The sequence below is a fragment of the Haemaphysalis longicornis genome, unplaced genomic scaffold (assembly GCF_048455015.1).
Source record: "Haemaphysalis longicornis isolate Haplotype H1 unplaced genomic scaffold, Haemaphysalis longicornis Haplotype H1 scaffold_2, whole genome shotgun sequence".
NCBI classification, from domain to species: domain Eukaryota; kingdom Metazoa; phylum Arthropoda; class Arachnida; order Ixodida; family Ixodidae; genus Haemaphysalis; species Haemaphysalis longicornis.
Window position 1 is genome coordinate 235,009,168 of NW_027526295.1, and position 13,314 is coordinate 235,022,481.

The 13,314-nt window shown below is 48.1% G+C and overlaps 1 protein-coding gene across 2 annotated transcripts in view; it reads right to left on the minus strand.

Moving 5' to 3' along the window:
• Hwt (SH2 domain-containing adapter heavyweight) overlaps nucleotides 1–13,314 on the minus strand; it is a 253,722-nt gene that overhangs the window by 127,704 nt on the left and 112,704 nt on the right. For both annotated transcript variants that reach the window (XM_077699734.1, XM_077699733.1), the window contains exon 3: nucleotides 7,550–7,742. In XM_077699734.1, coding sequence (XP_077555860.1) covers nucleotides 7,550–7,742 — 193 coding nt within the window. The remainder of the gene's footprint in view (nucleotides 1–7,549; nucleotides 7,743–13,314) is intronic.

Below are 13,314 nucleotides of genomic sequence, written 5' to 3' on the forward strand. Positions count from 1 at the left end.
TACTGCTAGCATGATTATAAAGTTTTAAATAACTTTCATTATAAGCCATGTTATGTGCCGCCATTTCGTGATGACACGTTCCGTACAAATCAGTCAACCTTAAGAGCAAGGCTTCGCCTTCTTCTTAAAAAATACTCAGTTTCAAACAAAGCGTTCGGAAAATGAGTCGCCATGAGCGAAATTCTGAAATTAAGGATGTGGACGGTGTGGCCCGAGTAATCTCGTCGCAGGAAAACGTCCCCATGAAGATTAAACAACCCGAGTCTAGAACTACTGCAATTTGACAGAATGTTTCTATTGCTGTACCGCACTGAAGAATGCGCGTGTGGTGCCCGAGGCGCGCCACACAGACTTTCCGCTAGAGCAATGCACCATCCGCCATTTAAAGAGCGCCGCACCAGTGGGCGCAAACAACATTCCCCCGAAAGCTACATTTTAATAGGAAAAAACGTGTCCAATGCGTGAATGCCTGAAGGTGGGGTAAAAATGAGGGTGGAGGGTGGAGGGTAACGCTATTGTTACAGTTTTCGGGACTCGAGGATTCCACGGGGAGAGTACTGGGAAGTTATAGAAAAATGCACCTCAGCCTAAGCTACTCGATACAGCTTCTCGATAGTTGATCTTCTAAATCAAATAAAGGGAAGAAACAATCCGGATCCTGACAGATAACATTTGTCGTTTGAAAAAAACACCAGGACTTGGCGTGCACGTACACGGGGGCACGGAACCAGACGTCAAAAAAAAAAAGCGAAGACGAGCGAAAGGGAGAGAGAGAAAGTGAGGGTAGAAAGCCAGACCCAACCGGAACAGAAGTACACGTAATTAAAATGAAGCACCGCGCTCTTGCTTCCAGAAAAAAATATGCGTTGAGGGGCGAGCCATCTTGGTTGGCGTGGGTTGCCGCCGCGAAGGCGGGGTGGAGAGAGGGACGGCGAAGTAAACAGAAGGAGGAACATTTTTTCGTTAAATGCGACGTTTCTACCACGTCCCTCCTCAGAGCTCTCCAGCCGCTGCTGTAAAGCCTCTGGCGGAAAGCGCGCAGTGCTTTCACTGAGAGGCGCAGGAGGAGGAACGAGGGAGGAACGGAAGGCATGCGATGCGAACATTCGCGGCTGCCATTAGTGAAGAGCGCCGGGCAGCTTCGTGTTCGCCGCTGGAAACGTCCCGAGGAGAAGGCTGATGCGTCCTCCCTCCCTCCCCCTTCCTTCTCCATTCCTTCCCGCGGCTTGCCGTTTAAACGGAGGTTCACCCCCCCCTTTGGCTAATGGCTACGGCTAAGCACCGGCTAGGACCACCCGCCGGAGAACCACTTCGAGAATGTCGACGGCGGGTCGCTTACGCATCCCAGCCGTCATGCAGAGGAGGACAAGAAATGGCGGGAGCGCGAGTGGATAGGGCGGGGCGCAAAGAAAGGGCTTCGAGAAACGGTTCTTTGGAGTGGAAGCTCTTGGAGTTTGCTGAGAGGCGTTTTTTGACTGTTAGGTTGAAACTCACTCCCCCGAAACAGCGAATGGTGCATTGGTTGGGTGACGCTAGGGATGCGGAATCTTTTGAAAAAATGTTGTCAATGACGTAAAACAGTAATGAATTTAAGTGTTCTAGGCAGCTGGGACAACCCAGCAATTAATTGGTCATGCGTGAGAAAGTAGAAGCTCCCACAAAAATCCAACCTCCCTGAAACCAGACACAACGTCTAACCTAAAGGTGGCTTCCCCACGTACAGACGCTTATGCAGGAAAAGCACGCTTGCCGGGAAGTTGGCGTAATCAGAGCTCGGGTTTGCGCGAACCGAGCACTAGTGGTTAATTACTATGCCAAAAATACAGTTATGGGAGGGGAGAACAGCATTAATAACGAAATCACATTATTTCATTTACAATTTTCCTTCGGCCGTTAACTTAATATGCGTATAGGTGTTTACGGGAAGATAGGTAATGAATATTTCATAAGAATGGGCAAGGAAAGGCCCGTTCAAGAAAATTGAAGAGGACAGGAATTTATCACGCCTAGAAATAAAACGTACGACATCAGCACTTAAACTAATGATCTAAACTCTGGAGTGTAGGAGGAATGTTGAAGCTATAAATGTTGCTTCAACTTTTCGTCGGCTCGACAACTTCATCGCTCTTCTCTGCGCCGCGTCGATAGCGGACGGAGACAGGCAACATTGCTTCACCGGTGACTGCGCTCGGATGGCCAGTCGCAACAGTGGTGGCTGCAAAAGAGGGCCCAGTCGCACGAGTGGTGACAGCATCGGGGTGGCTGATTCCCAACAGTGATGAAAGCGCTCGAAGACCAGTCCCAACGTCTAACCTAAAGGTGGCTTCCCCACGTAAAGACACTTATGCAGGAAAAGCACGCTTGCCGGGAAGTTGGCGTAATCAGAGCTCGGGTTTGCGCGAACCGAGCACTAGTGGTTAATTACTATGCCAAAAATTCAGTTATGGGAAGGGAGAACAGCATTAATAACGAAATCACATTATTTCATTTACAATTTTCCTTCAGCCGTTAACTTAATATGCGTATAGTTGTTTACGGGAAGATAGGTAATGAATATTTATTTCATAAGAATGGGCAAGGAAAGGCCCGTTCAAGAAAATTGAAGAGGACAGGACAGGAAGGGGACAGGACAGGAGGACAGGAAGAGGACAAAATGAAAAAAAACTGATCAAAAACACCCAACGATACGTAGTTCAAAACACAGTTTCACGCACCGAAGGAGGGATGTTGATTGGTTAAGACCACCCGACTATCTTTAGGAAGCCCCGAAGTGTCGACACACGAACGTTTTATTTTTAGCACTAAACAGACCGTTGGGTGGATAGAAAATTGAACTTGCGATCTCGTGTTGACTCGTGCTATTCGCCGGCCAATGAGCTGCGGCGGATGGTCAGTCATAAAGCGGACGTTAGTAGTAGCGGACGTTTGTAGTATGAGGACGCAAGTATATCAGAAAGGTGGGCATTCAATATTTTACCACAAACGAAGAGAAGTCCTAAAAAATAATCTCAGAGCCATTAAAAACAATATTTTGCTCATAAATATGGACCGCGAGCGTAATTATTAGCGCTTTTAAACGACGTTGTTTAATCCGTTTTTAAGCGCAGTGTTTAATCTGTCTCACAAGTCACCGACCCAAATCAGTGGCCGGGCACTCCAGCTTCATACAGAAAAGTTTAAGCAGTTACTCCACACTTCACGCCTCAAATAAAGATATGAAATAAAAAATGGTAATAACAACAAGTAAAAAAACGAAAATACTTGCTTTGTAAAGTCTGCAAACATTTATAAGACACACACTGAGACCGATAAAACAAAATCTAAAAAAGAAACTTCTGAAATTCAATTGCCTACTAAGTCTTGCTGCTTCAACAGGGTTTCGAAAGAGTAAATGCGCTATCTTTAGAACTACCAGAAGCCTATGAAATACTATCAACGAAGAAAAAATAAATTTACAAATAAAACCTCAGGAGCACTAAAAGTCTTTACGCCTTTGTTGGGGATGCTAGGCAGAGCATTCTTTTGGAAGGCACGGAACATTCCATAGAAGGGCCCAAAGTTATGCTGCGCATATGGTGCCGTTACTTTCCATAATTATTTGCACTGGGATGCGTCATTCATCACTCGATGTCAAAAATCTAATTTTGAAGTTGGAGCTTACGGACGAACTTCGCGAGCCAGAAAAAAAAAAGAAAAAGATGGGATAAGAAAAATGCTGCAGCTGTGAGCTGCGATCAATGCACGAGGAAAACGCACCGGAAAAGCCGAGGTTGCGCGCAATATGCAAACATGAGACAAAATTTGGACAATTTTCTTCCCGAAAAACGAGCCAGTAGACTTCTTTCAAACTTTTAAACTTGTGTTTATCAGGCTCAATGGGTTGGCATAAAAAAAAAAGGGGGGGGGGCGGAAACCAGGGGCGGTGTAAAATTCGTATGCATGTTCTGAGCACGGTCTCAAATTACGAAGCGTATCTCCTCTGGATTCCCCCGGTGCACAACTCGGCGTAATAACAAAACTTTGGTACTTGGGACGACGAGGGGTTATACTCTTTTTTTTTCCTCGCCTTAATTCATAAGCTCTTCAGTACACAAACGCCCGTGCTCTCCCAAGTATCGCTTAGCTTTACACGCTGCACTCACAAAATATAAGCCTACTAACTGAGAAGTGTCAAAATTAAGACAAAACACCAAATGAAAAGATTGAGAAGATCAGTTTATCAATCAGTAAAGTAAAAGACTGTGTGACGGCGAAACAGGGGATTAACAAGAAAGCGTAGGATAATTGCGGTTGGCTGCAACAACTAATGCTCGTTTTTCTGTCACACCATGTGCTGTGGTTGCACTTTGTGAAACGATCACTGAAATTCTAGCCAGGCTTGTTCACAAGAGGCCAAAAACACAATACGCAAATACACAAAAAATGCTCCAGAAATACTTGTTCAGGTTCTAACACAACATCGCCTGCAGGCATGCGGCTGCCGATACACCAATGATTGTGTGGGGTGTGGAGCAGAATTCCTTTTGAAAGTTTCGTGGGCTATACACTTAGCAGCAACAAAACACAACCATGTGACGTCGTTTTTTTTTTTTTTTTTTTTTTTTTGTCTATCACTGTAAAGCTACGCCAGATTTCAGAACAACAAGAACGCCTGTGTACATTGCGCCAATTTATTTGGCTCTCCTACTTCTGTAAAATTCCGGGAATGGGCTATCATCCACACTTTAGTTGTGAACACTTTGAACAAACAAACCTGTAAACAACGAGAAAACACGCCATCCGCGGTGGCTCAGTGGCTAAGGCGTTGTGCTGCCGAGCACGAGGACGCGGGTTCGGTTTCCTGGTGTAGGCGAAAAGCGACCGGCCGCGACGGTCGCTTTTCTGATGGAGGGGAAAAGCAAAAACGACCGTGTGTACGAGATTTAGGCACACCTTAAAGATCCCCAGGAGGACAAAATTAATCCGAGGCCCTCCACTACCGCGCGCCTCATCCCCTGCGTTGCGTCGGCGCGTTAAACCTGTTAAACCCGACAATCAATTTATCAACAAGAAAACATACGCCACGTATTTATTCATTGTCTGGCAAGCTAAAAATAAGCACCGTTAACCGAAAGCGATAAGGTAGATTCTCGGCTGAACGGATATCGTTCGACAAAGGCAAGCAGGGTGGAACCGCTAAAGTAACAAAGCCGTGGTAAATTTACACGCGGGTCGCTGAAGCCCTCCGTAATATAACCTTCGTAACATGTAAGCATCGACAAGCCATTGCTCAGGTTCGCGAAATATCACCACCAGGTACCGGAATTCGCGCTCTTTTAACGAATATACAACGTGTTCGTCTTGCAAAACAACCAAGCAGCTCGTGAACAATGCGAACAAGACATTTCGCTAGCAACGCATTTTCACATGCTGACTACCATAATAGTGCAAGCAAAGGCCTCCACTGTACCAACTGATTGATTGATTGCAGGGTTTAACGCGCCGACGCAACGCAGGCGATGAGGCGCACCGTAGTGGAGGACTCCGGATTAATTTTGACCACCTGGGGATCTTTAACGTGCGCCGAAATGTCGAACACGCGGGCGCTTTTGCTTTTCGCCTCCATCAGAAAAGCGGCCTCCGCGGGCAAGAATCGAACTCGCGACCTCGTGTTCAGCAGCGCAACGCCTTAGCCACTGAGCCACCGCGGCGGGTCCACTGTACCAACTACACAGACCGAAGGCCAAAGAAAAAAAAAAGCGAAAAGAGAATCGCTACAGACAAGCAAATATACAATATTGTAGTAGTTTTTTTTTCACGCAAGGCTAGGAGTGATGTACTGTCAGTCTACTCAAATAGTAAACAAACAAAAAAATAAATCCGTTTGGTACTTCGGCGAAGCAGCCGGCAATTGACAACCTTGGCGACAGACGTGCCCAGTGCAAGCACGCTTGGAAAAGGCGCCAATCGAGACAGTATAGCCTCTAGTATCCAATTCATTATCCCCCGTCGCCTGCCTGATCGTCCCCCACCCCCGCTTGTATGTAATCCAATGTTCCAAGAACGGTCATCCTATCAAGACGCTCGTTCGAGTGAAGCGAGTGAATCTGACGGGACAGCGTAGTTGTCCGGAAGCTGCAATGCGGGGCAAGGTTGTGGCGGACGCGTCAGTCCAGCGTTTCTTATTCGCTCTTTCGGGGATGACACTTGGATTAGAAGAGGATTGCGACAGCGCATGATGGAAAGGCAGGACCGGCGCCGAAACAGAGGACTTGCAACATGACAAAGCCTCGCAGCGAAAGTTGCGGCGCAGGGGTGCTGCTTCTGTCCTGATTTGCTCGGTGAATTTTTGTCCCCAGGATAACTTCACCAAAACAGTTGAATAAAGCACTGTTTTCACTCCCATCGTTTCTTTCCGAAGACTAAAAGTAATAAGTGGGAATAGTCAGTCGCAGCCCAGGCTATGTCCCCAAACATGTCCCCAGGCTATGTCCCCAGGCTTCTAAAAGGCTATGTCCCCAAACATACGTTTCTGGGTTGCTGTTGCGGTACTTTGAAGAGAGCAACATTTTTTTTTGCAGACACGGCGGATGGCTCGACGCCGAAGCACTTCGTAAGTTGTGACGTCAACCAAGGAGTAGATTTGAGCCACGAACTCTTCAATCTGACACTAATCTTTCTCGCGCAAATTCTGCATCGACAGCTCGGCTTGCGATAGGCAGAAAATGTGTTTGTTTAGGCATCAGCGCAGTTACACGCCCCCCCCCCCCCCCCCTTTCCCACTGCGTGTACACGTTCAGAAAAACTCGGTGGCTCTGGAATCTTCATTTTGGGTTCCTGGAAGTTTCCACATTTCCACAAGGAAGTGCATGCTCACGGCGTTTACTCGAAAGCCGAGGTCGCAGTACGCGATGACCTTGAATGGAAACCATTTTTAAATTTCGAAATGTACTGCTTCTTGCGTACAGTTATCGACCGTGGCCTATACTAGAACTCGCGGCGACCGAATCCTTATCAAAGCTTTAAAGCGAAAGCTTTCTCTTAATGGGACCGATAGCGTCCTGTCAAAAAAACTAATGCATTTCCCCATAGACCGATTGGTTGACCGAAAAGCTCTGATAAGGTCTCTGGACACACGACGCGTGCGTGAAACCGGGTGTCGGAACGGCTACTTGTGTCAGAACCGTTACTTGAACATCGCGAAAAAGGAACGGTTTTTGAGAAGACAACACACGCATCGATCATGAAGAAGGTGTACAATAGTATATCTTCGTCTCATTAACCCCGTATCGATATACATTTAGATCGTTCGTACACGCGTTGACTTAGTACGCGAAAAATCGTCGCACGAGTCTTTGAACGTTTGACGATCGATTAGACCCACTTTCAGAGAAGGTCGTACCAACTTTTAGCGAACGTTTTGACACACTTTTGACGCAGTTTTGGTGTCAGAAAGCCCTCGCAGTTCCCTCAACTTTCTCTAGGAAGAACGGTAAAGTTTTTTTTAGCAGTCATCCATTTCCACCGTGTTTTGATTCCAAGAAAGCGGGAAGGAAAACACGAAACACACCTTTGCCGGCCGCGGCAGAGGGACGGCTCTGCGTTTCGTACGGCGTGGAGTAGAAGTCGTCGTCCAACGTGCCAGTGACGCCAGCCACCGCTGAAGACGACGCCAGCGCGGCCGCTTTGCGCCGAGCACCGATCTCCTTGCGGAACTGCTCCTTCAGGTCGGCCGGGTCGCAGTAGTCGGGAACCAACACCAGCTGCACCAGAGAAAAGAAAAGTGAAACAAAGGCACGCGTTAGAGTGTCGCTCGCAATAAATTTATCTCAAGCGAGTACGGCAATCGCCAGTCAAAAAAGCTCTTCGTTCGGTTCTATATCAAGCTTCAATTGAGCAGGTAAGATCCATGAGCGTAAAAAACACACAAACAAAAAGCAAGAGTGATTATGAGTTTGCTACGGTCAGTTCGTTTCCCCTAATACCATTAATAAGTAAAGCCAAGAAGCGAGTTTAAACCTATCTTATTTCAATGAGATCGCTACTGACGTTGACTGTAATTTGGCCACTTTTTTTCTGAAAGGAAAGAAAAGGAAAGGTAAGGAGTCATGGCTACATACGCCATCGCACCCCCCCCCCCCTCCCCCATTTAATGGAATAGTGTTACGCCATTCCTCCAGCTCCGCAACTCATACTGCAACGAAACTATCGGCGTATGCATACGTTTATACAGGGTGTCCCAGCTATCATGCATCAAGATTTAAAAAAAGGGTAAAGGCGTAACTCGAAAGAAACCAGCTGCATAATGTTTGCAGTACTGTGAAGAAGCGGACAGTATTTTTTTCTTTAATGAGACTTAATTAACTAATTGTAATTAATTATCTAACTCGAGAAATACTGTCCTAATCACTAAAGTGTCAATGAGGCACTTGTAGGCAACCACGAGGGGCACCTAACTGCGGTATTTTCAGCGATGAACTAATTGCGTACGCATTTATTCTGACTGATAAAGGAAACCCAGCGAAATATGAAAAATACCACGTGACGGCGCCTCCGCGCGCCCCGTAAAGCAACGCCCTCAAACAGGCTGCCTCTGAGTTAGCCAGAATGAAATAGACAAAAGAAAGAAAGAAGAAATCGCGACCGAGTTTGTTTCTTATCTGCACACGCGTCCCGCGAATCTTGCTGCTGCTGCTCCTTCCATGCTATTATCAAGGTTATGCGCGGTCTCTTCGGGCGGGTGACACGGGAAGGAAGTTGCTTTCAATCAGCTTTGTTTGGGGACGCTGCTTTACAATGCGCGCGTAAGCGTCGTCACGTGGTACTTTTCATATTTCGCGGGTTTCCTTTATCAGTCAGAATAAATGAGTACGCAATTAGTTCGTCGCTGAAAATAGCGCAGTTAGATGCCCCTCGTGGTTACCTACAAGTGCCTCATTGACACTTTAGTGATTAGGACAGTATTTCTCGAGTTAGATAATTAATTACAATTAATTAATTAAGTCTCATTAATGAAAAAATTACTCTCCGCTTCTTCACAGTACTGTAAACATTATGCACTATGTTTTCTTCGAGTTACGCAGTTTCTCTTTTTTTAAATCTTGGTGCATGATAGCTGGGACACCCTGTACATACAACTGTACAGCAATGTGTACTTACTTACGAGTGCGTTTCTTTGTAAACTAATGAAATCCCCTTTGAACGTAATTACTTAAAGGGACCCTGCAACACTTTTTTCAACTTTCTTTAAATCTTAAATTCTTGGAGAACGTAGTCACCCAACACACCCTGTACTTAGATTAGGGGGTCGCAAAGTACCTCAGCCAAAAATTACAGCTCTATGCCCATCAAACAAATTGCAAACTCGCTCAAAAGATTTTGCTCTCTTTCCCGATTTTAATCATTCTTCGACGGCTCGAATTGCGTCACTAAGGCCATGTAGCGGGTGTTGGCCAGTTCTCCTTCAGTTGCAGCAATGAACGCTTTTCGATAACAACTTAAAGAAAAAGCCACAAAAACAAAGCAGAAATGGAAGGCGTATGTCGTGCGACGATCAAATCACGCCGTGCCGCTCCGTGCTGGCGATAACTATAGCTTTCGCAGTGGTTCCAGATACGAAAGAAAGAGTGAAAACGCTTATCGAAAGTGTTGCATGGTCCCTTTAAACGTCCACAACATTCAGGTATCCTCAAATATGCCGAAAAGCAGCAACGACCTTCTACAGCTGTTAGGCCACCACCTAACACAAAGTACTGTGTATACGACGGTCAGCTTGCTATCGGTTTACAAGGAGACATGTGGGCTCGCAGCGATTTTTACGGAACAAAAACAAAAACAAACTTGGAGCAAGAAAAAAGGGAACGAGAAGGCCCCTCGTAGCCCCATATGTGATCGCGTCCGTGCACGCATGCGCACATTTTTGTGTGCGTTCTTTCACGAGCTCCCGAACTAATCTTCGCGGTGGATGCTGGTTAGCGTGAGCGTCATTACACAAAATTCCGACTGAAGGCATAATACGCGTGACATTCTCTCAGATGCTATTCCGTCTGACGGACCGTCGGAACCGAGGAAAAAGGGAAAATCCACCGCATATTACTGCCTACCAGCCCGATACGACAATACTCGCCTTTTCCCGCCCCCCTCCCACAAGGCGTAATGACAAGTTGCCGAAACTTCTGCCAGAACAATTTCCACACTAGTGCTTCGCGATGGGCCTCCGTCGCTTCCACACCAGCCGAGTGCGAAGACGGGCGCAACCGACGGATCGCCAGGCACGCCGGGGACGCAGTGGCGCGTGGGTATGCGCCGAACTCACCAAGCAAACGCTCATCCCAAGCTCACATTAATTAACGATAGGAAGCGGAGGAACCCTCAGCGCTCCATGGCTTTGAACGGATGCCGATAAAAGAAAAAAGAAGATTGGGAAGAAAAAAAACGAACCGCAAACACTCGGTAGACGAACCCATTTCGGCAAACAGGCTGTCTGGCCGCCGCGAGGCAAGCGGGCCCGTCAAAGCAAACTTGGAGAAACGTCACCGCTCCCTCCCACAACGCCCTCTTCTTTCGCGGCCGTGCAAAGACACGACACCGCTCGGAATCCTCCATCATCCCCGGCGTCGCGGAGGGAGAACGGCTGCCTGCATTACTCAGCGTGATTGCACGCGGTTTCCGCAGCGGCGGTGCTTCGTTTCGCCCTCCTCATTCCCATCCTCGGCCAGCCCAGCGGTCGCTTGACACGTGCGGCCGCGAGGACCATACGCTCTGGATGTCCCGTTTATTGATACGGAAGTGCGCGACACTCGGGCCGGCCCCCGTGAGGCGCTTAGGTTGCGCTCTTCCTCCGCGGTCGGATGACAGGCTCGCCGGACGTTCAGATCAGGCCCCCGGGGGGAGCAGAGAGGCGACAGACGGCTTCGTGGCGTAACGTGAGAAGCTCGACGCGCCTTTTGACAGGATGCTCATTACGGCGCTAAACGACAGCGCCCGCGCGAATTGCGGAAGTGCATCGGAGAAGGCTCTTGTCCCGGGGTAGCGCGAGCTATACAGCAAATGCGCGAGCAAACGTTCACTGCGCAAAAAAGAAAACAGAAAGAATACCATACAATGCGCAATGAATACGAGAGAATGAGCCCACCCCCTTTCTTTTTTTAACAAGAAAGTGTTTTATTCCGGGATACACAAACATTTAGGTGACGTCATATCCGTCACGGAAGTGACGCCAGTACAACGAAGCAAGCGGCCTGTAAAGGATGCAACCCTGCACACAGGGCGTTCTTGCCGGGAAGCAACCTTCAGCAATAAAGAGTTTGTTATACTTAGGGTTGTTCGTTTTCGGTATTATATTTGAACACGAAGGTGTTTTATGCCAGGATACACCAAGATTTCAGTGACGTCATGTCTGTGCCGGAAATGACGCCAGTACAGTTTTGCAGAAGCGACCTGGCAGCAGCACGTCGCTCGCCAAGCACACCCACAAGACAGCAGCCGACCCGAAAATCATGCTCAGCTGCAGATTTCGCTCCACATTTCACTGCGTGTTTTACCGATTCCTATGACAGAGTAATGAACCAGTTTGTTTTCTTTCTCCCGCATTGTTTTATAACCCCAGGAGCAGGGCAAGGGCGTGTTTGCTCACAAAAAGACAGCTTGCGGTTTGTGATGTCAACCGCACTTTCGTGTGGAACGCCGGCGCAGAGACGCTTGCGCGTACGGAACCTTTAACAGGGATGACCAATTACCTTTGTGAGAAAAATTGAGACGCTAAAACCCAGGTACGACGGTTCAAGGAAGCATCTGTACTGCGGATCGACTGTCTTCATCTGACTCGCCGAATTTAGTTTTTTTTTTATGTTCTGTTTAGCTTATTTCAAGGCTCCGGCACAAAAATCGGCGTAGTTTTACAGAACAGCTAGCTTGGCGCGCTCTTACGTACTAAGGACAGTCAACCCACCTACACAAAAACGTCGCAGCATTCCGATTTCATTCCTTATAAAGAAGTTTTTTTTTCCCCGTGGACAATAAGCTGGGCTCGAAGCAAAATCGTCCTGCAGGCACACCATTAGGCCAAGAGCCGGCAAATCGAAGTCACTAATATTTCTCAACGTCAGTCAGCACGGGAAGAGCACAGCTAGACAGAAACAAGCGCGTTTATTGGAGGCAAACTCGAAAAAAATTACTCGGCGTAATAGCCGGGGGCTTTCAAAGCCCATCGGCCAGTGCGGCGGATCGACAGCGAGCTCTCTCGTTTGATCCACCATCGCCGGCCGGAGCGGAACGAAACGTCGTCGCACTCCTGTCAGAACGCAGCTGGGATCCAGCGCTCCGCCGGGGGATACGTTCCCATCGCCGAGCTCCTAACCCGGCTCTTCCATTGTACCATTGAGGCAGTGCTGGCAATAACATGCCCCTTTGTTCTTCTTTCTCCGCCTGTCTGCCGCCTTGCCCTTCAATCGCGTCTATCTTCGCTACACACACTTTGCGTTCGTCTTGGTCGCTATTGTTATTGCCGGCACAGCCGTACAGCGGCGCGAGGGGCCGAATCAGCGGTGACAAATGGATCGGGAGCGGCGCCGACGCTCTTTCCTTCCCACCTCTCGCCCTTGCAAAGGCCTCACCACCGAGTACGAGACAACACCGTGAAGCAACGTGAACTAGCGGCAGAGACGCCCAGCTTCTGCGAGTGTAGCTAGCTGTCGATGACAAACTACACCAGATTCCGCATTCTGGAACCACCAGCAGCGAGTTTGGGGAAGAAGCAGTAGTGAAGGAGCACCACACGGCCATGTTTCAAGGCGGTGACGGTGTTTCCAGCGTAGGCAGCGCGGGGCCCGATACCTCATTCTTGGACGCCACGTGGTCTCTCCTATCTCCGCGCTGTTTTTATTTTATTTTATTTGTTTTCGTCAGATTTTGTCTGCGTAATGTTTGTCCTCCAGCCGTCTTAGAATCAGTGTTCGCTCGGCGCCCAAACGCAAGTCCCTATCGCTCTTCTATTGTATCCGCCCACGCGTCCTCTGACCGCTCCGAGATAGTTCGACGACAAAGAACGATCAGAGACACCCCTATTCGGGCCCCCAACGCACCGTTCCGACTCAACGCCTCGACACGAATTCCCGCCGGGAATCGAATTGACTGACCACTGCTCTGATTGAAAAACTAGAAGATCCAATAAGGATACATATATATGCTAGCATCGTGGTTGATCTGCCTCCAGCGCGAGTGCGTTTTCTGATTGTATGTCATGTAAACAATGTTCGTTGCGCTTCTATAATCCCCCACTCAACCACCGTAATGCCGGAAGGCGCTGTGGAGAACAGCTAATATCGATAACGACAA